The sequence below is a fragment of the Aotus nancymaae genome, unplaced genomic scaffold (genome assembly GCF_030222135.1).
Source record: "Aotus nancymaae isolate 86718 unplaced genomic scaffold, 86718_ANA_hifiasm-v0.15.2.pri h1tg000102l, whole genome shotgun sequence".
Lineage (NCBI taxonomy): Eukaryota > Metazoa > Chordata > Mammalia > Primates > Aotidae > Aotus > Aotus nancymaae.
The window spans coordinates 271,416-293,827 of NW_026988517.1; the positions used below are offsets into that span (position 1 = coordinate 271,416).

General features: G+C 47.7%; 1 protein-coding gene across 1 annotated transcript; it reads right to left on the reverse strand.

Annotated features, from left to right (window-relative positions):
* Window positions 1–616: 616 nt before the first annotated feature.
* On the reverse strand, window positions 617–21,182 carry LOC105704842 (uncharacterized). The gene is made up of 13 exons (XM_064370132.1): window positions 21,124–21,182; window positions 20,624–20,969; window positions 19,690–19,879; window positions 19,306–19,381; window positions 18,866–19,018; window positions 17,382–18,205; window positions 16,005–16,401; window positions 14,758–14,844; window positions 13,624–13,655; window positions 12,212–12,340; window positions 7,489–12,116; window positions 6,232–6,327; window positions 617–800 (listed from the first exon to the last, which is right to left on the reverse strand). The coding sequence occupies exons 1-6, from the start codon at window positions 21,180–21,182 to the stop codon at window positions 18,181–18,183; spliced, it is 849 nt and encodes a 282-aa protein (XP_064226202.1). The 3' UTR covers window positions 617–800; window positions 6,232–6,327; window positions 7,489–12,116; window positions 12,212–12,340; window positions 13,624–13,655; window positions 14,758–14,844; window positions 16,005–16,401; window positions 17,382–18,180.
* Between the last annotated feature and the right edge of the window lie 1,230 nt (window positions 21,183–22,412).

Here is a 22,412-nt window from a genome sequence, read left to right on the forward strand (position 1 = left end):
TATAATCCTTGATAAATTATGCTTTTCCAGATGATTATAATAATTTACATAAATACAAATGATGTCTAAGAGATTGCATCTTGACACAACTGGCACCATCACTAATTTTTCCAGTGCTAATGGTGTGTCCAAAAAAATGCCAACTAGTTTTAATTTACATTTTAATTTATAAGAAGGATAATTATTTTATACATTTACTTAATAATCTGTTTCTAAATTTTATACAAAATTTCAAATGGCTTCATTTTGGAGCTCAGATATATATGTATTTTTATATAGTTATATTCAAATGATACACATATAATTTGCCTACAGGGTTTTAAAAATCAAATCGTAAGGACTGTTGACATTGGAAAGATATTTAATTTTGCTAAGTTTGCCACAAGTATTGTACCAAATTATTTGTTTTATTACCTTTTTTAATGCAAGTTTAATATTTTTACATTCTTAAATCTAACTCGGGGTATTGTGTATGTGTGTTATTTATTTTATGGATCCTAAGTCTGCAAAACTCATTTCTCTATATTTTGGATAAATGTTTGATTTAATTTAATCTTTTTTAAAAAATTTCTTTTATAGTTTTAAAATGTGACACAGGTAAACCATAAAGCACATATAGTAAGTATGCACAATTTAATAATTATAAGGTGAACACCTCTGTAACCACCAACTAATTCAATAAATGTAACATTTCCAGCATTCTAGAAGATTTTTGCATGTGGCTGTCTGATCACAATCCTTCTTTCCCCTCCTGGAGGTTCTCATAAACAATCCTGACTGGTGAAAAATCATTTTCTTGCCTAAAAAAAAAATGATTTCATTACTTAGGACTTAAATATTCAACTGTAAGCTATTTAATTTTGTCCATGTTTACCCAAAATATTGTACCATACTATATGCATTATTTTGTGTCATGTTTCCTTTGCTCACCATTATGTGGTTGAGATTCACCCATGCATTGCATTTAGCTGTAATAAGTTCATTTCCTTTGCTACAGACTACTTATTTGGCACTTCCATGAACAAGTACTATTATGAACAATTTTATATGTGTATTTTGGTGCAAATGTGCAAGATTTGCTCCACAATAAGTACCTAGGAGAATTGCTGGCTGCAGTCTACTCATGTCTTAAACTTTATATAACCAAATTTTTTCCAAAATATGTATACTAATCCACACTCCCAACCAGCAATACATGAGAATTCTCTTGCTCTACACTTCTCACCACTTAATGTTGTGAGAACTTTACTTTTCTTGGTATGGTAGTTTTGAAACAGTAAGTCAGTGTGATTTCCATTTGGAGTTTTCTGATAATTAATGAAGTTGACCATATATTCCTGTTTTTTGGCCATTTATATTTCCTCATTTGTGAAGTGTATGTGCAATTCTTCTGCAACTATTTTCAATGGAGAGATATGGTTTTCTCATTGATTTAGAGGAATTTTATATTCATCTAGACACTAGTCGCTTTTCTCTATAATTTAAAATAATAAATCGTCATAATTTTAATAAATTTGAACGTTTTTTATTGTTTTAAAGAATTATTTCCTACACTGATATCATGAAAGAAGTTTCCATTATTGTGACTCTAAGTGCTTTCAGGTTTTCTTTTCTCATATTTAGGCTTATAGTTTACCTGGAATTGCTTTTAAGTAGAGTATGACATAGTAGTCCAATTTCATTTTGTTATTTACAAATAACTTCTATTTTTTAGTTTTGTTTTTTCCTTCTATTTGGAACTGGAACCTACATGCTTTGTTTCTATTCCTTTAGTAGTTGCACAAAACATTCCAACATGCATATCTAATTTACCACAAACTGAAGTTTATGGTACAGGCTGAGCAGCCCTCATCCAAAAATTGGTAATCCAAATTACTCCCTTTGCACGTCACATTGGTGCTCAAAATGTTTTGGATTTTGAAGCAGTTCAGGTTTTGGAGTTTTGGATTAGCGACACTCAATCTATATCTTTATTCTTCTCTTGGACATTACTAAGACCTCTGATGACTTGAAGTTCATTTCTCCTCTCGTCCAAACTTGTATGTTAATATAGTCATGTATTTTAATTCTACTTTATATATATTTTTTGAGACAGAGTCTTGCTCCGTCACCAGGCTGGAGTGCAGTGGTGCAATCTCAGCTCACTGCAACCTCCGCCACCTGGGTTCAAGCGATTCTTCTGCCTCAGCCTCCCAAGTAGCTGGGACCACAAGTGCGTGCCACCACGCCCGGCTAATCTACTTTATATTTTAAAGCCAACTATATAGCCTTATCATGGTATATGCAGCTAACATTTATTCAGATTTGCCAATGTACCTGACACTTTTCCTTTTTGTTCATTTGCCAATCAGACCTTCCATCCAAGATCACTTTTTCCTTTTTGTCTTTTCGCCTCAAATTACTTTTACCACAAGATCACTTTCTACTGAAAAATACCTTCAGATTACATGTCATGAGGGTCTCTGAGCTTTTATTTTTCTAAAATTTATTTTGCCTTTATCCTTAAAAGATACTTTCAGTATGAGTAAAGTTCTAGCTCGGTAATTACTTTCTTTACCCATCATTAAGTATATCAAACAACTGTCTTCTGGCTTCCATGATGGCTCTTGATAAGGGAGCTTGCAGTTTGTCATTCATTTGAATGTAATCTATTCATTCTGTTTACTTGCTTTAAGTTGGTATGTGTGCTTGGCATGCTGCAGTTTCTATGGCTTGGCTGGTGTGGATTCTTTCTTATCTAATTTACCCTACTTGTGATTCACTGAAATTCCTGAATCTCAAGATAAGTGTCTTTCATCACTTCTGGGAAACTGAGATATTATCTCACCAAATATTGACTACGCTTCAGTCTCTTTTTCTAGGGATTCTGATTAGATATATTTTAAATCTTCTCAATCTATCCTTCATTTCTCTTTCATATTTCTTGATTTTTTTGTCAGTTGGTGTTATGTTCTGAATATTTTCTTCTCTATTTTTCAGTTTACTAATTCTCTCTTCAGATGTATCTAATCTCCCATGTGTGGGGTGGTGTGGTGGAGTATAATTCAATTGATTCACTTGTTTGCTTGTTTCAAAAATTCTATTTGGCTTTCAAACCCGCTGGATTATTTTAAATATTTTCTATGGTCTATACATTTTAAAATTTGCCTTTTACTTCTTTAAGAATAAGTATGTATAGGTGTTTTAAAATATGTGTCTGATACCTCCAACATCTGAAGTACTTATAGACTTGTTTCTGCTGGTTCCTTATTTCCATGTGTAGGTTAAAAAAAATTTTATAGTAAGCTCTGCATTTTCCCTAAAAAAAAAAAAAAAAATGGTTTGGGAAACACCTGGATAAGGGAATCTTCTAGAGAGAATTCATGTTTCTTTCTGCCATGAGATGTTTCCAGTTGAAAATGATGAAGATGTGAAAGTTAAAAACTTGCAGTCTGGGCTGCAAGCAATGGCTTACCCCTGTAATCCCAGCACTTTGAGAGGCTGAAGTAGGCAGATCACGAGGTCAAGAGATTGAGACCATCTTGGACAACTTAGTGAAACCCCATCTCTACTAAAAATGCAAAAATTAGCTGTCCATGGTGGCACGTGCCTATGATCCTGGCTACTTGGGAGGCTGAAGCAGGAGAATCACTTGAACCCAGGAGGCAGAGGTTGCAGTGAGCATACATCACACCACTGCACTCCAGGCTGGGAACAGAGTGAGTGGGACTCTGTCTCATAAAAAATTAAAAAACAGAAAACAAACAAAAACTTACCATCTGTGCTAATAAGACATATAGAAAAAGACTAACCAGGCAAACCAGTAGTAGAAAGTTTGTATCTTTTATTCAGTAATGGATTTGGGTGATAAACTTTGTATGCATAACTTATCTTGCTCATAGGCAAATGTATAGGTCCATTGGTATATCCTGTTTCTAGATCAATGTTTCTTGAAGTACAATATGTGGATCACCTAAACAGAATCACCTTGGTGAACATTCTTGTTAAAATGAAGATCCTCAGACCCTCTGACAGGCCAAATGAATCAGAATGGGGGAAGGAGGGCTAGAGAACTGGCATCTAATGAGGATCCCTAAGGGCTTCTCATACAAACTAAAATTTAAGAAAAGAGAAAGAAAATATGAGGTGGAAAGAGATACAGAGAAACAAAATCAGAGACAACGAGGAGAGGGGTGTTATGCTTGCCCTGTGTTACGGAAGGTATCACATATCAAACCCTAAAACCTGAATGTGATATGCCTATTAAAATATTATAATTAGGCCAGAGACTTTTCAGGGAAATGAACACAACATCTTATTAAATCACCTAACAACTTATGTTAGGTGATTTAGCGCTCCACACTGTACAAAGCATTTCAAAGGGTATGAAAACCAAGGGAGGCAAAAACCTAACCCATCACATCTAATTATACCAATGAAATAGCATCAACCTCTGATGGGCAAGTTTCTTTGTAATTCGTACATTATTTTTAGCTACAATCAATCAGAAAGTAGAGACACACCTTCATTAGTCATGAAATCAAAGAAGACTGAAGGGCATAGTTTTTCAGCTATCCATGGGGATACTTTTGGGTAGACTCTGGGCTACCCTACAGCTTTTACAGAAAGTATTGTGGGAATGTCAGTTTGACCTTCTCCCTGTAAGTCTCTGGGTATAAATATTACCGGTCAGGTTGAGGATGCTAGGCTTATGTCAAATATTTCTTTTTTTTAGCTGCCATCTCATCAGGCCCAGCTGCTTTGACTTTTAACTTGCTTTTAAATGTATCTCTGCTCTTAAAATTCATGAACTATGCCCTTACTGATATTAAGTGATTTGTCCCTTGATTCCCTTGAGGTGGGAAAAAAAGCCTTTATACATTAAATTGTGACCACACTTAAAGGCACAAAAGCTGAGTATGAATTTTTTTAAAGGCTATCATGTTGGCTGTGAGTCCTGTACATTGCCTTGAAATGGCAGACTGCAATTAAACTTGTCTAAATTCCATGAACTGTACTGAGCACCCACTAGAACACCATGCACGGGCTCTGTGGATATCAAGACAAATGAGACACAGTCCTGGTTGGATCAACAGACTATTCCCTTTTCCTTTTACCTCTTATTCCTAAGAAAACCAGGAAAAGTGTGAGTCAAGGACATTAGACAGCTCCAAGCTCAATACTCAGATGTATGGGAGCTTAATTAATGAGCATTGGTTTTTGACATATGAATGTTTGTAAGTTGACACCAAAGAAACTACATTTGCTAAAAGAGTGTTTGGGCCAGGTGCAGTGGCTCAAGCCTGTAATCCCAGTACTTTGGGAGGCTGAGGCGGGCTGATCATTAGGTCAAGAGATTGAGACCATCCTGGCCAACACGATGAAACCCCGTCTCTACTAAAAATACAAAAAAACTAGCTGGGCATGGTGGCACACGCCTGTGGTCCCAGCTACCCAGGAGGCTGAGGCAGAATTGCTTGAGCCCGGGAGGCAGAGGTTGCAGTGAGCCGAGATTGCACCACTGCACTCCAGCCTGGCACCTGGCAACAGAGCGAGACTCTCTCAAAAAAAAAAAAAAAGAAAAGAAAAAAACTTTGAAGCTGTCCAGGCCATTTTCCTGGTGAACAAGGAAATGGCATCATTCTTTTATAGCTGTAGGATTCTCTTCTTCCTGTCTCCCTCCCCTTCTTCCTTTTCTTCTCCTGTGCTCCCCACAGTGTGGTTACCTGCTTCTCTGTGACCCAGCCCTAATTTAGTCTAAAGCCCAAGTGCCCCAAGCAATGGCTGTGCAGACATCAACTTTCAAAGAGTGCTCTGAACTCAGTGTGGCACTGCAGGGAGAAGATATGGAAAAGAGTTGTATGTGGACCACATCAGGAAAGCAGGTTGGCTAAACGTTTATCTGACAAGCTTTCATTTGTGCAGAGCCCACCTGCTATTTGGTGCCAGCAAAGGCAAAACTGACTGAATGTGATTCATGTGACTATCTTGGCAAACTGAAGCCAACTGAGGGTCACCTAAGCACCCATGCCATGTGTGCATAACGGCCGCTCTAGAGGGCTGCACAAGATGCTCTAGAGGGCTGCACCTGGCAGGCAGCTCAACAGCCCAGTGTGCCAGGTACCATGCTGAGGTGTCCCTTTCTGTCCTAGCCCTTCTCACGTCCACCTGCCTAGAGCCCCATTGAGAGCCTGAGCTCTGCTGAAAACGCGAGGCCCTCCCATACTACATTACACAACACAAATGTCTCACCACCGAATCTTTCATCTTCTTGGGGAGAGGGTCAGCAGCTGACCTTCCAGATTTTGATGTGAAAATTTAGGAAACAGTCTGCATTGGATGAAGGACCTGAAAGTGGAAAAACACACAGGTTTTACTTTATCAAAGACGTTCCTGGGACAGTACTTTTGGTAAATAATTTCACCTTAGATCTCACACCCACACATGACAAAAGCAAGTGCTCTCTTCATTTAAAAATTTATAATAAAAAGAGGTACATGTTCAAGTGATCATAAAGATGGTGTTTTGATTTCTAAATTCCACCCTAATGAGAGCAGTCAAGTACCTTAGCAGCATCATCACCCTCTACTGTCAGGAGTGGGACAAAGGAACGGTCCTCCATCTCTGCCAGCACACTAGGGCTTCATCTTCACAAACAATTAGCAGCGGAAAGTGAACATTGCAGTAATACAACTGACACTAAAAATTGTGAGAACCATTTAACTTTTCTTTTTTCCATTTTTCATGCCTTTGATACAGCCACACCTAATAGCCTAAAATTATGGTGTCTCTGGTCCTCCAAGAGTGTGGTTATCTTAAATCAAAATCTTTCATAAATTTAAACACATTAAGATGCTACTGTCAGTATCTGAAACTTACTCTGGCATCACTTGAAAGATTTCCAGTGCCAGAGTACATGTTACCAAAGACTTAAACATATGATTAAAGTGAAGATTGTAATGTATACATTACGTTACTAAGGATCACATTCAATACATTTTAACACTTTGGTGCAAATCTCACTTTAAATCCAGTGGGCACTGGCCAGATTGAGAACCACCACCACCACAACAAAACAATAGAACAAAAACCTTTCCTTTCAGAGGTGCTGGTTTAGTCTCCACAGGTAACTGCCTACATGCAGGTATGAAGCTTAATGGATCTAGAGAGGGTACTGTTGAGGTGGTAGCTTCTCACTCAACTCACCCAAGGGAAAGTCACAACAGGGCTTGGGTGCTATTGGCCATCTGTTCCTGCCACTGTGCATTTTATTCCAAAATCAACAGAGCAAAGCTAAAATGTTTGCTGGATGTTCACTTTTAACTGTTTTTAGTTTCTGGCTGGTCCTGTATTTCTCCTGCCCTCCTCCGGTGAATGACCAGCTAGTTTAATAATGAGAGTCGAATCACAATCGGCAGTGATTTGCCATCTCCTCACCTCAGTCAGGGCAAAAAGCTGCGGGAACCGCACCCCATGCTCAGTGATAGAGCACAGGCATAGATCACTCACATGAACACAGATGGGTCACTGCTCTGCCAGTTCAGATGGTAGGAAAGGGTGACCAAGAGGCCACAGAAGGCTGAGAACAGCACCGGGATGTGCTGCGTGCTCCATGGTTCCTAAAGAAAATATGTCAGTTAGCCAAGTCACTCTACAGCTATGTGAATAGCAGGATCTCTATCAAACATTAGAAACATCTCCACAGTCCAGCCGGATGGATGAGTTAATTCCTGTGATCATTCCTGCCCATAGACATATAAGCAACTAGTGGGCACACAAAAAACTCACGTGTTGGTTTATGAACACTGATTTTGATAAGGGATTGGGGTAGGGGGAGTTTTGACTAATTGTACATACTTCTAAGAATAAAACTGAATCTTTCCTGAAATTAATCTTAGGATTTTTTATAGAATGTAATATTAAACGTGTCACTCTTCTGAATTCAATGTAACAATTATAATAATTATATTTCTCAATGTTTATTAATTGATAGTCTAAATGGCATAAGTGTAAAAGTGGCATAAGAGATTAAACAGACTAATGAACTTTATGATAAAGATTAAAGATAGTCAGCTGAAAGATTTCCAGTGCAAGAGTACACCGTTACTAAAGACTTAAAGATATGATTAAATGAAAGATTGTAATGTATACATTCATGTTACTAAATACATTTTAACACTTTGGTACAAATCTCACTTTAAATGGCGTAAGCAAAGAAAGAGCAAAGTTATTTGAAATGAAAAGAGAAAGGCGCTTCAGGTTTAATTTGACAGAAGCACAGATGTCAGTTATCAACACATTGTACTCAGCCTGGCAGAGCAGAACTTGGGAAATACATGTTACCAGCCCAAGCAGTGTGTTGGCCTGGGACTCTAGCTCTCCTTCCACACACACCTGCTGCTCCCACCAACACAAACATGTCTCTCACATGCCAAGAAGAAAACATCTACATATTAACCTTCTCGATCACCATCAACAGAATCACTGATCCCTTCTGAAAGCTGAATTTAGTCAAGAAGTTAAATACTTTTTTCTCAAGATTTTTTTTTAAGATGGGTTGTCAATTGTGCTTACATGAATTCTTCAAATGAATGAGTCAAGTGTGCTTAGCAGTTATCCTCTGTAACTGCTAAGATAGGCAGGAAAGCAAATGATACCCTGGATAGAGCAGGTGATTTTACTTTTGAATGCTTCATTTTCTTACAAATTAAAATGTATTTCTTTTATCTTCCCCATTGTGGAAGTCTTAACGCCCGAGAGCAGTACCTGGAAAGCAAATTGCAGGGAGCTGACTCTCGCAGACTGCTGAGCTGCATGGTTATAAAGTCAGGAAGTAAGACTCACTGTCTCCAGACGCATCTCCACACAGATCCCCACACTAAGACGTCCCGCATGCCTCTCAGATCAGCTTCCCCGAAGGTCAGGTGCAGTGCCTTTTCCAGCACCCTAAGGTACCATGGCTGCATTCATTATTTTTCAGATTCTGTGCAGATGTCTTCCTCACCAATTTTGTTAAAAAACTTAAACCCAGTGATGATGCATCCTCCACGGACCTTTTTTGCCTTTGGAGTTTTCATCAGCAACACTTTCCCTTCCAGTATCCAAGGAAGAGGTGTACTTCCTCCTTCCTGAGCCAAACCCTCCCCTCAGATCAGGATGTCCTACTCTTTTTCATTGGTACCCTCTGCCCTGCCTATAAAAATACTTAAGTTGCTGACATCTGTTTTATTTTGAGACGGAGTCGCTATCACCCAGGCTGGAGTGCAGTGACGTGATCGCGCCTCACTGCAACAACCTCCACTCACTTCAACCTCCACCTCCCAGGTTCAAGTGATTCCCCTACCACAGCCTCCTGAGTGGCTGGGATTACAGGTGCGCACCACCACAACCACCTAATTTTTTTGTTGTCACCATATTGGTCAGGCTGGTCTCAAACTCCTGACCTCAGGGGATCTGCCCCCCTTGGCTTTTCAAAGTGCTGGGGCTATAGGCATGAGCCACCATGCCCGGCCAGTTGCTGACATCTTTAACAAATAGTCAGTCCTCCTTCCCCTTGATCCGGTTGCCCTCGAAAGCTACTGTACTATCCTAGTCTGTTTGGGCTGACATAACAGAATATCATAGACTGGGTGGCTTATAAACCACAGAAATTTATTTCTCACATTTCTGAAGGCTGAAAGCCCAAGGTCAAGGTTCAGGAAGGAGGAGGTTTGTTGTCTGGGGAAGCCCTGCTTCCTGATTCCTAGATGGTGCCTGTTTGCTGTGTTCTCAGGTGGTAGAAGTGTAAGAAAGCACTCTAGGGCCTCTTTTACCAGGCACTAATCCCATTCATGAGGACTCCTTCATCAATAGCTGCAATCACCTCACAAAGTCCTCACCTCCGATACCATTACATTGGGGATTAGGATTCAACATGAATTTTGAGGCAGACATTCAGTCTATAGCATATGCTATCCCTCTTTTTTCTTTCAGTGCCATCCCAGCCTTTTGAAGGTCTGGGCTCCACATTTCACTTCTAGTCATAGGTGAATGACTCAGTAGTCTCTGTTATGCCGGGTACCTTTAATAAGTGTGGAGGGACCTGGTCTGGTCTGGCACCATGAGCTGTGTGACCTTGCGCTCCCAAAGTGCTAGGATTACAGGCATGAGACACTGTGCCCAGCCTTAATATTATTATTAAGACAGAGTTTAGCTCTTATTGCCCACGCTGGAGTGCAATGGTGCAATCTTGGCTCACGGCGACCTCCGCCTCCTGAGTTCAAGTGATTCTCCTGCCTCAGCCTCCCAAGTAGCTGGGACGACAGGCATGCACCACCACGCCCAGATAATTATTTTTGCATTTTAGTAGAGACGGGGTTTTACCATGTTGGTCAGGCTGGCCTCAAACTCCTGACCTTAGGTGATCTACCCACCTTGGCCTCCGAAAGTGCTGGGATTACAGGGGGGTTGGGCTGTGGGTAAAGACAGCTGGAGCCAGAATGTTCGTGAGCTGATTATTGTTGAAGCTGGGTGTCAGTACATAGGGTTCATTACGCATTCTCTAGCTGTTATAGACAGAAATTCCCATAATAATTGATTTTAAAAGAAATCAGCCAGGCAAAGTGACTCATGCCTGTAATTCCTGCACTTTGGGAGACGAAAGTGGAAGGATGGCTTGGGGCCAGGAGTTTGAGACCAACCTGAGCAACACAGGAAAGACCCTGTCTCTACAAAGAAAAACAAAAAATTAGCCAGGCGTGGTGGTGCACACCTGTAGTCCCAGCTACTTTGGAGACTAAAGTGGGAGGACCATTTGAGCCCAGGAGTTTGACGCTGCAGTGAGCCATGACTGCACCATTGTACTCCAGCCCAGGTGACAAAGAGAGACCTTGTCTCTAAAAAATAATTTTTTAAAGGTATTTAGTTAATTAATTAATTTACATATCTGAAGATGGAGTTTCACTCTGTTGTTCAGGCTGTAATGTGGTGGCATGATCTCGGCTCACTGCATCTCCCGGGTTCAAGCAGATCTCCTACCTGAACCTCCTAAGTAGCTGGGATTACAGGTGTGGGCCACCACACCCAGCTGATTTTTGTAGTTTTATTAAGAGACATGAACACGCCATGTTGGCCAGGCTGGTCTCAAAATCCTGAACTCAAGTACTCCACCTGCCTCAGCCTCCCGAAGTGTGAGATTCCAGGCGTGAGCCACCATGAGTCTTTTATATAAATTTTCTTTATTAAAAGGGTTCTGGTTGGGTCAGTTGACAGGCCCCAGGTCCCTTGAGTCTCATTTACTTCCACTGCATGGCAGCAGCTTCTGTCCCTTCCCTGTTCCCCAGGAACAGGAGCGAGCACACCTCTCCTTCCCTGCCCAGGTCCTCCCGCCCCACCTTGCCTCCTCCCAAGGCCACCCTCCTGGCAAGCCCACCCCAGTGCCTGGGATCTAGGGGAGGAGAGGCAGGTGGGTGTGGTCTTGCATGCAGCGTAGAGATGACGACGCCAATGGCCACCTGAAGCACAGCACTCATGGTGTCTGACACTTCAAACAAAGCTTTCCTGTCCTCCTGGGAGGTACATGGCAGAAGGTGAGGGCCTAGCAGCCCCTTGGCACCCAGGGTCTCCACAGCCCCACCCCACTCTGAGGCATCCCCACTGCCTTCAATGGGAAGAATACTCAGTACCCCAAGGAAGGGCCGAGAGCTCCAAAAGCAGCCACAGATGGGGCTGAGTGCACAGGATGGGAGTAGGTATGGCAATCCTGGGGGTCCCTGCCTGGGTGTGCCAGAACCCCGAGAACTGGCATGTGGTGTGTAGGCAGGCAGGCCTCCCCAGCCACTGTCCCCAGCCTCACACCTGTAAGTCTTAGTTGCAGGTGCGGGCAAGTCTCTTGAGGGTCATCAGGAGCACGGCATGTTGCAAGAAGAGGGAGGCACGGGGCTGGACCGGGAATCCTGCCCCCTGGGGACCTCACATCCACCCTTCCTTTCTCTCTTCCCTGCCTCGCCCACCCAAACACACATGCCACCTGGCTGCAGATCAGCTCCAAGCTGTCGAGGTTTTTCTTCTGGGGCATCAGGCTGCTTCTGGTGCTGCGGACAGATGCAGGCACCGAAGGGGCTAGACCCTTGGCTGGTCCAGCAGCCCACTGGCCAGGTCTGGCAGAAGGCAGGGAGGAAGGAAGCCATGCCTAAGGGGGGTGGGGAACACAGAGGCTATGAGGGGCAGGTGGAAGTGGCAGCTCAGGGCTTACCTGTAGGCATCCGAGAGCTGCAGGAAGCTGAATTCCTTGGTGCCGTAGAGGATGAGGCGTAGAGGATGAGGTCCCTGGCCATCCTGCTGAGATGGGTCATGCAGAATGAAGCCCAGAACAGGAACTCAGCTGGGAGAAAGAAAAGGTTCCCAGTCACCAAGCCTCTCTGGTACTCACCCAGCCTGACCATACAGGGAGTAAGAGGAGGTTAGGCGGTGGGGGGGACCTGGCTAAATTTTCATTCTTTTTCCACACAGAGTCTGTTCTGTTGGCAGGCTGGAATGCAGTGGTGAGATCTTGGCTCACTGCAGTCTCCTCCTCCCAGGTTCTAGCGATTCTCCTGCTTCAGCCTCCTGAGTAGCTGGCACCATGGCCAGCTAATTTTTCTATTTTTATTAGAGATGAGATTTCACCATGTTGGTCAGGGTGGTCTCAATCTCTTGACCTCGTGGTCCACCTGCCTTGGCCTCCCAAAGTTCTCGATTAGAGATGTGAGCCTGACCTAAATTTTCATTTTGAGTAAAGATGGGGTCTTGCTATCTTGCCCATGCTGGTCTAAAACACCTGGGCTCAAGCAATCTTTCTGCCTTGGCCTCCCAAAGTGCTGGAATTAAAAATGTGAGCCACTGCCCCTAGCCTGTTTTATGTTAATGTTGTTTTAAATAAACCAGCTTTGGCTGGGTGTGGTGGCTCACTCCTGTAATCCCAGCACTTTTGGAGGCCAGGCGGGCAGATCATGAGGTCAGGAGATCCAGCCCATTCTGGTCAACCATGGTGAAACCCTGTCTCTACTAAAAATACAAAAATATTACCCGGGTGTGGTGGCATGCACCTGTAATCCCAGCTACTTGGGAGGCTGAGCCAGGAGAATCACTTGAACCCAGGAGGTGAAGGCTGCAGTGAGCCGAGATCGTGCCACTGCGCTCAAGCCTGGAAACAGAGCAAAACAAAACAAAAAATTAGATAAACCAGCTTTACTGAGGTATTGTTCACATACAATCTACCCATTTATTTATTTTCATTTTATTTTATTTTATTTTTTGAGATAAAGTTTCACTCTTGTCGCCCAGGCTGAAGTGTACTGGTGTGATCTGAGCTCACTGCAGCCTTGGCCTCCTGGGTTCAAGCGATTCTCTTGCCTCAGCTTCCCAAGTAGCTACAGGCACCCACCATCACACCCGGATAAATTTTGCATTCTTAGTAGAAATGGGGTTTCACCATGTTGGCCAGTGCTGGGATTACAGGCATGAGCCACTGTGCCCTGCCCAATTTACTCATTTAAAGTTTACACTTTAGTGTACAATCATCACCACGACCAGTCTGACCATACAGGGGTAGGAGAAGACTGGAGAGAAGCTGGGCTGGGGGACAGAAGTGAGGCACAGGGCAGGGACTGGCTCCCCAAGACTCACCCAGGAAGTCACGCTCACTGGTGGCATCCATGCTGTTAAGAGTGATGGCACCAAAGTTGAGTTCTTGGGGGTTGGGAGGAAGCAGGGCTGGGCTGGAGCACAGGGAGTGGCCTCCTCTCCCCTAACCAGGTTGCCTGGTCCCCTCCCCCTGGAAAGAGGATCAGGGAAGAGGATCAGGGTGGGTGAGGCAGGAGCTGGGAGGGAGCATCTTTTCCACAGTCTCAGGAGGGAGGTAGGAGCCCTGAGTCTCTCAGTACCAGGCACCCCTGCCATGGGTGACCCCTGGCCTGGATAAACTCAGTGCCCATAGGCAATGAATGATGGTTTCACCAGGGGCCACAAGCCCCTGCCCTCTGGTGTGTCTGCATGTCCTGGCGGGTGCTGAGGGTGACTCTCCCTAGGGAGGAGGGGCAGGGTATCTCACCTGCTCAGAGCAGCTCTCCATCCATACCCAGGAGATTGCCCGAAATGGCCCCGCTGCAGGGACAGGGATTCATGGTGACCAGTGCTCCTGGCAGGCAGCCCTGACTGACAGACAGAAACACACACACATACACACACACACACACACACAGAACGAAGTCCTAGTTGCCAGGGCAACCACCTGGAGCTCAGCCTCTTCCCTGGCCCAGTCGCCTTGGGTGCACAACACATGTCCCCTAATGTCCCCAGAACACTTATCCCCAAGCACTGAGTCACCTTGGGTGCAGGACCCTTGTCTCCTGACACGACCCCATATGTCAGGCTGAGGGCAGTGGGCTGGACTCACTAGGAGCCTCACTGAAGTGCTCCAGCCCTGCTCAGACACATTCACTGGCTTGGACGTCTCCACCTTAGCAAGAGCTGGGGCTCCATGCAGGGTCCCCCTCTGAGCAGATAACCCGATTTTCTGTCCCTCTCTACCCTTCCCAGCTCATGTGTGAATCCCTAAGGCTATGCAGCAGCCACCCCCACCAGACCCTTAGGGCACTAGAGCCTCACCCACCTCCCCAGGGGCAGGACATCAATCAGCTTCCACACTTCCAGCAGCCGCTGAGTCTAGGGTCAGCACCATGGCATGGTTGTGGGAAGCCAGGGGCAGGAGGGTCAGGGCAGCCAGGGTCCTCCCCTCCAGCATGGCCCCTGTACACTCACCCAGCTCACCTCAGGATCCAGCAGCTCCAGTGAAGGGGCTGGGCCCTCTACAGGTGGGTGTACCCTGGGAAGAGGACGTCATGTTCCCTGTGGGAGAGGAGAAGCAGGGGCTCAGGTGGAGGCCGGGTCAAGGCCTGCCAGTGACACTGGGACCCTGCAGGCCTGGGTCACCCCTGGGAAGAAGTGTTGCCCTACAGCACTGCACCTGGAAGAGGGATCCAGGATCTCCCAGGGACAAATCGCTCTCAAGGGAAAAAGAGGACGAAATGGAGCCATGTGAATCACAGACTGGGCCTGAGCTGTGGGGCTCCTGGGGTGAGGCTTTGCCAGGAACACCCAAAGCCTGAGCCTCTGTCACTCAGCATCTCCCAGTGGGAGCTAGAACAGGGGAGGAGGCCCATGTTGGGTATGCCTTGGGTATGACTTGGGAGGTTTCGTTTGAGGATCCCCGAAATAGGTGGAGCTCATAAAATGCTGCTTGGAGCAGGTGGGATGCCCTGCCCTTCATTCAAGTTACTAATTTTTTGTATTTTTAGTAGAAACAGGGTTTCACCATGTTGGCCAGGCTGGTCTCGAACTCCTGACCTCAGATGATCCACCCACCTTGGCCTCCCAAAGTGCCGGGATTACAGGCATGAGCCACTTCACCCAGCCTGTTGTTTTAAATAAACCAACTTTGCTGAGATACCATTCACATACAATTTACGCATTTGAAGTTTACACTTTAGTGTACATCCTTCATCAGTTTTTGAACATTTTCATCATCCCCTAAAGAAATTCTGTACTCAAGGCCAGGCATGGCGGCTCAAGCCTGTAATCCCAGCACTTGGGGAGGCCAAGAGGGTAGGATCACTCGAGGCCGGGAGTTCAACCAGACGGGGCCACACGGTGAGAACCCATTACTACAAAAAATATAAAAACTTCGCAGAGTGTGGTGCACACCTGTGGTCTTACCTACTCAGAAAGCTGAGGTGGGAGGATCATTTGAGTCCAGGAGTTTGAGGCTGCAGTGAGCTATTACTGAGCCACTGCACTCCAGCCTAGGTGACAGAGCAAGAGCTCGTCTCTAAAGACAATTTAAAGAGAAAAAATTTGGCCAGGTGCGGTGGCTCACGCCTGTAATCCCAGCACTTTGGGAGGCCAACGTGGGTGGACCCTAAGATCAGGAGATTGAGAACACCTTGGCCAACATGGTAATACCCTGTCTCTACTAAAAAACACAAAAATTAGCTGGGTGTGGCACGTACCTGTAGTCCCAGCTATTGTGGAGGCTGAGGCAGGAGAATTGCTTGAATCCGGGAGGCAGAGGTTGCACTGAGCCGAGTGCCACTGCACTTCAGCCTGGGTGACAAGAGCAAAACTCTGTCTCAAAAAAATATTTAAAAATTAGGCTGGGCGCAGTGGCTTATGCCTATGATCCCAGCACTTTGGCAGGCTGAGGTGGGCAGATCACCTGAGCTCAGGAGTTCAAGAGATCAGTCTACTGAAAAAAAATACAAAAATTAGCTGCATGTGGTGGCACACATCTGTAATCCCAGCTACTTGGGAGGCTGAGGCATGAGAATCACTTGAACCTGGGAGGCGGAGTTTGCAGGTAGGAGAGATCACACCACTGTACTCCAGACCAGGTGACAGAGCGAGACCCTGTCTCAGAAAAAAAAAGTAAATTAAAGAAACCCTGAACTCAGTAGCAGATACTCCCTGTTCCTCCTAGCAGCCTTGCCCCACCTCCACAGTGACAATTTGTGTGCCCTTATTTCCCGCCAAGTCTGACAAACAGAGGTCCCAGGGAGTTGACGAAGAGGAGGGGTCTCTGACAACACGTGGAGACTCCTCAGCAGCTCCTCCTCCAGGTCTGCAAGGAACAAATCCAGACCCAAAGATACTAGGTCCCAGAAGCCAAAGCCTGGGATGAGGCCAGCAGGAGGCAGCCTTTGGCTCTGTCTTTCCCCAGATGGGCAGGGTGGAGACACGGAATGTGGGTGTGGGAGATGTGGGGAACAGGCAGGGTGGGGAGAGACTCTTGCTGCTCCAGGCACAGCCAAACTAGTGCCTTAGTTTGCTTCCCTCAAATCTGCAAAGGGTGAGTTCTCTTTCTTTTTATTTTTTATTTTTTGAGACGGAGTCTCACTCTGTCTCCCAGGCTGAAGTGCAATGATGCAATTGCAGCTCACTGCAATCTCTGCCTTTCAGGTTCAAGGGATTCTCCTGCCTCAGCCTCCCAAGCAGCTGTGATTACAGGTGCACACCACCACATCTGGCTAATTTTTTGTATTTTTAGTAGAGACATGGTTTCACCATGTTGGCCAGGCTGGTCTTGAACTCCTGACCTCAGGTGATTCACCAACCTCTGCCTCCCAAAGTGCTGGGATTACAGTCATGAGCCACCACATCAGGCCCCACAAAGAGTGACTCTTCCCTTCCTGCTGAGCTAGACTGGCATGGGAGTATTGGGGCCTGCAGGAAATGCCCCATTCCTGGCTGCTTTGCCTCGATCCTGGAGTTCTGCAATACCCGTGTCCCCCAGGGCCTGGCACCCCCACCCTGTTCACCCGTCACCTAGTCTGCCGTTCAGGCTGCCATCACACCTCTCTGCCCCCTGGGTATCCCTTGGGAACTCACACCTCTGTCGGATCCACCATGGTCCTGATGAGCTCCCAGAGGTGACCGGAGAGCATGGAGCAGGTCTGCCGCATCCACAGCCTGAGGTCCGTGACCACCTGTGCCAGGAGGAGGTGGTGCTCAGGGAGGTCGACGAGCTGATTCCCTGGGGAGCCAGGACCCTGCTGAGCTCTAACTGCCCCATGGGCTCCCCAAGGTTGGGACAGCACGGAGCAGGGGGGTAGAGGGGCTAGAGGCACCTGGTCATTCCAGTTGCATCCCGTGTGCAGCTTCCCAGCAATTTCGCCAATGAGCTCTTGGAGGTGAAGGGAGGCCCAGGGTCACAGTCTATATGCCCAGAGGAGTCAATCCAGGCAGGGCAGCATTCATCAGCCCTGCCAACCTCCCTCTCTACCCCAGGGCCCCAGGTCTTGCCCAAATCTCTCACCAATTCTGCTTAGCCCTGTTGTTCCTTTTTTTTTTTCAATTTTTTGTAGTTATGGAACCTTGTTGGGTTGCCCAGGCTGGTCTCGAACTCTTGGCCTCAAGTGATCCTCCCACCTCAGTCTCCCAAAGTGCTAGGATTATAGGCATGAGCCACCACAACTGGCCCACGTCCTGAGGTCTCCACTGCTGTCTGCCAATGGCGAAGTAAACAGAACGATGGTGCTAATGCTCAAAGTGGCCCGGGGCCAGGTGGAGACGGGAGGCCAGGAAAGCAGTGGGGCTGCAAGGGTCGTACCTTCAGGCGGCGCTCGCTGGCTGTGTGGGTGTCCTCATCGTTGGGGTTGAGTCTGAAGGTGCCCTGGGCCCACTTCTCAGTCACCTATAGCAGGTGGCAGCAATGCTGGGGGGCAGGTGAGCAGATATCAGGAGCCAGGAGAGTCCCTGCCCTGGTCCCACCCTATCCCTCACGGCTGACTGTCCCTGTCCAGGAGCTGAGTCCTGGAACCACACCCTGGGAGGGGGCATCTCAGGTGGGGACACCTTCACTCATGAGCCATGTGGGCATGAGGGGTCATTAAAGGATGGAGAGAGGCAGTCATCAAGGCACACAGTTAAACAGCACTTGAGTATATAATTAGTTCAACATGAAACCACAGACTGGCAACACTGTACTATTTGCTTAGGGATTTGGTGGGAGCCTGGGGCCACAGGGAGGGGCCTCGGGTGGGGCTTGGGCCACGGGGAGTACCTGGTAAGCTGCCTGTTCCTTGAGTACGATGTGTACCAAGGGGAGCTGGAGTGAGGGCAGCTCCATGGGGAAGGGACAGGATTGCCACCCTGAGCTGTGTGACCTTAGGCAAGACCCCTCTACTCCAAGCGAGGTCAACCACACAGGTGATTTTGGGAGCCAGTGCCCGCTCAGACAGTCTGGATTTTAGCTACATAGGTGGATAGGAACCTGTAAAGGTTTAGAGATGCTGGGAGAACCTTTTTCCTGGGAGAGCTTCCCAAACAGGGAACAAACAGAGCCACCCTGGGCCCCGCTGAGAAAGGATCCTACCGGAAGCCCTCACCACTGTCTTGCTCCACGCTGGTGGTCATGGTGATGTCATCGACGCAGGTGGTGGGTGTCGTGAACAGAAGCACAGACTGCTGCAGTCTCACCGAGCTGAAGTCAAAGTCTGTGTTCTGGACAAAGTAACCGTTGGGATATCTAGGGTGGGAGAACTGTAATTTGCTGGACCCTTGCTGTGGGTCATTTAACCTCAGCTCACATGTCTGTGGCCTCCCCAGATCCAGGCCCCTCCACTATGTGAAGGCAAACCTGTCCCTAGCAGGAAGACCATGGGGTGGAGCGGGAAGGTGGGGGCGTGTGGTGGAGGCAGGAGGGTACCCACTTGCAGGTGTCGGTCATGTAGCGGAAGATCCCTGGTGGCTGGGTGGAGGGAGTGTGTTGTTGACGGCAATAGTGACAGGGAGGCGGGAGGGCAGGGGACCCACCTGGACCAGGCTGCTGATGTTGGCCTTGAAGGGGAGGTAACCCCCCATGCTCTAGCGCATCGACCCCGTTGACCCACTGCAGACACCGGAGATATGGGGAGGGGGCAGCAGGTCAGCACATGAGGAGGGGTCCTCCTATTGGGCACTCCCTAGTAACCTGCAGCATAGAGCTGAGGCCTGCCAGCCAGACGGGAAAAATGGCATCCCAATGGGGTAGAGTAGGCCACCTATCCCCCTACACAGGGCACAGCCTCCAGGGCAGAGCAAGGAAGGGCCCCTCACCGGCCCATTCCAGGAGACAGGCTGTGGGTGGCACCTGGGACTCCCATGCTGTTCAGCAGCCACACCCACCCACCTGCCCTAACTGCTCCTGGCTGCACTCACCACAATGGCATAGGAGTGGGCACTGCCAATCCTCAGCACCACTCTTGTGTGCAGGTCCTGGGTCCACCACTCCGGCAGGGTCACTTCCCGTCTGTACCACATCCAGCTGACAAAATGCCACAGCCGTCAGTCCGGCCGGGCAGATGTTCTTGAAGCTGGAGAGAACCTGCATGTCCAGGGTGGGGCCAGACTGTGGAAAGAAGGGCGGAGCTCAGCTCCTAGGCCCCCAAACAGATCTGGGACCAAGGTACATTCCTGCCTTGGCAGAGCTGACTTCGGGATGTCTAAACTGTCCCCTCCTCCCCATCCCCGGGTCCAGCTCTGTGCAGCGCAAGGCACTCTGGCCCGACTAGCGGAAGGAGTGTCTGGGTGGCTCATGCCTGTAATCAGTCCTTTGGAAGGTCAACATAAAATGATGGCTTGAGGCCAGGAGTTCGAGATCAGCCTGGGCAAAGTAGTGAGACCTTATATCTAAAAAAAAATTTTGTTTTAAATTAGCCAGGCGTGGAGGCCCCAGCTAACTTGCAAGGCTGCGGCGGGAGGATCGCTTGGGCTCAGAAGTTAGGATTGCGCCACTGCGCTCCAGCCTGGGCGACAGGGCCAAGCCCAGTCTCAAAAAATGTTTTAAAACTAAAAATCAACATTAAAAAAAAAGGACACTGCCAGGGCTCAGCCTTGGCCTCGGGAGGGGGCTCGGCAGGGGCGCTTCCTCCTCCTCCCGCCTCCTCCGCCGCGGTCCTCCGGGGTCCCCTCCGTGCCCCACTTCCCCAACCCCGCGCTCCCAAGCCCACTGACCTTTAACCACCTCTGGGCCCCCAAGCCCCGGGCGCCCAGGGGAAGGAGCCTGCGAGGCGGTCCGGGCTCCCCTACTCCCTCCGCCGGGCTTCCGCGCGCCTCCCGGCCCTGCCCCGAGTACCGCAGCAGCGGCCGCTACCTCTGCTCCTGGAAGCCCCGGCGGCAGACGTCGGAGAGGTCGGCGCGGAAGCTCCAGAGGCCGGCCAGCTCCTTGCGCTCCCGCGACGGGCTCTCCCGGGGGTACAGCATCCCGCCCTGCAGCGCCAGCGCGCAGCCACACGACAGCGGCCCAGGCCACCGCCGGCCCTGAAGTCAAGCTTTCCGCTCCTCCGCTCGGCTTCCAGGTGCGGGGAAAGAAGAAGCGCGGGAGGCGGCCGGTGGGCGTGTCGCTTGACGTACTGAGGCCGTCGGCGCCATGTTGGTTGAGGGCGCGTGCCAGGTCTGGACGGGAGTGGGAGCCGGGTGCTGCTGGGTGAAGCCAGGGGCTGGGAACCCCGGGCTAGGCCTTTGGCGAATTGGGACCCTCACACTCAGCCCCAGTCAAGAAGGGCCAGGTCTTCTCCCCACTTCTACCCAGGCTGGACGATCCAGGGCAGCAGGCCAGGACATCTAAGATTCCCCAGTTTCTTCAAGGAGTACCTCCACTCGCTTTCCCCAGCGCAACTCCTCGGAGCAGGCCCCAGTGGAACCTCTTCCATGTCTGCCGCGTGCAGCGGTGGCTCTCGCCTGTAATTCCAGAACTTTGGGAGGCAGAGGTTGGTGGATCACTTGAGGCCAGTCTGGCCAACATGGCGAAAACCGATGTCTACTTAAAAAAAAAAAAAAGAAATAGCCGGGCGTCGTGGCGGGCACCTGTAATCCCAGCTAGTAGAGATGCTGAGACTGCAGAATCGCTTGTACCTGGGAGGTGGAGGTTGCAGTGAGCCGAGATCATGCCATTGCACTCCAGTCTGGAGAGAGACTTACCTCAAAAAAAAAAAAAGAAGGCCGAGGCAGGGGCTCAAACCTGTAATCCCAGCAGTTTGGGAGGTTGAAGTGGGCAGATCACTTGAGGTCAGGAGTTTGAGACCAACCCGGTCAACATGGAGAAACCCCATCCCTACGAAAAGTACAAAAATTAGCCAGGTGTGGTAGTGGTCTCAGACCAGCTACTCGGAAGGCTGAGGCAGGAGAGTTGCTTGAACCCGAGAGGTGGCCATTGCCGTGAAACGAGATGGTGCCACTGCACACCAGCCTGGGCGATAGAGTGAGATGCCATCTCAAAAAAAAAAAAAAAAAAATTATTAAAAAAACTTTAGAACAGGAAGGAAAGGAAAGGAAAGAATGATAGCAAAACCTGGAAGAGGGCCAAGTGGGTGACCTGAGAAACCAAGTGCCCAGCTAGACCTCTTGACTGGGGGTTTCATAGCTTGGCATCCTTCTGGGGTCTTGCCACTCCTGATTCCTTAGCTTGGGGCTCAGAACACACATTCTTCTCAGACCATAAAATCATTCTCAGGGTACACATCAGTTACAGCTGTTGGGTGCCCCTGCCATACAGAGGGGGCCCTCAGGTCCTAGGAACACCGCCTGGATGCAATTGTTTGCACGATTCCTCCCCATCCCCTTTTTCATGCTCGGCCAGTCTTCTGAAAATGGACCTTATACATACTGGAAATGGAGTCCCCAGTGTAGTGAAATAAATACATTCTAGGCACTGACAAGGCCTAAAGGCTTTTTCACAAAGGTTTATGCTCTTTTCTCCTTATTTTCTTTAACTTTACTTTTACATTACTTTAGCGAAATGTTTACACACTTAAATTAGGATACAGTTCACTGTTTATGAGGCAGATTTAGGCCAAATTTAACAAAAGTAATCCCAGCAACTCAGGAGGCTGAGGCAGGAGAATCACGTGAACTCAAGAGGCAGAGGTTGCAGTGAGCTGAGA

What these genes read in the sequence shown, in the direction of transcription:
- LOC105704842 (XM_064370132.1), bottom strand. Translation starts at nt 21,182, where the DNA reads ATGGAAGAGGTTCCACTGGGGCCTGCTCCGAGGAGTTGCGCTGGGGAA. An exon ending in GCTGGGGAAAGCGAGTGGAG is followed by an intron (nt 20,970 to 21,123) that starts GTACTCCTTGAA and finishes CGGGGTTCCCAG; the next exon opens with CCCCTGGCTTCACCCAGCAG. An exon ending in ACATCAGCAGCCTGGTCCAG is followed by an intron (nt 19,019 to 19,305) that starts GTGGGTCCCCTG and finishes CTCCCACCCTAG; the next exon opens with ATATCCCAACGGTTACTTTG.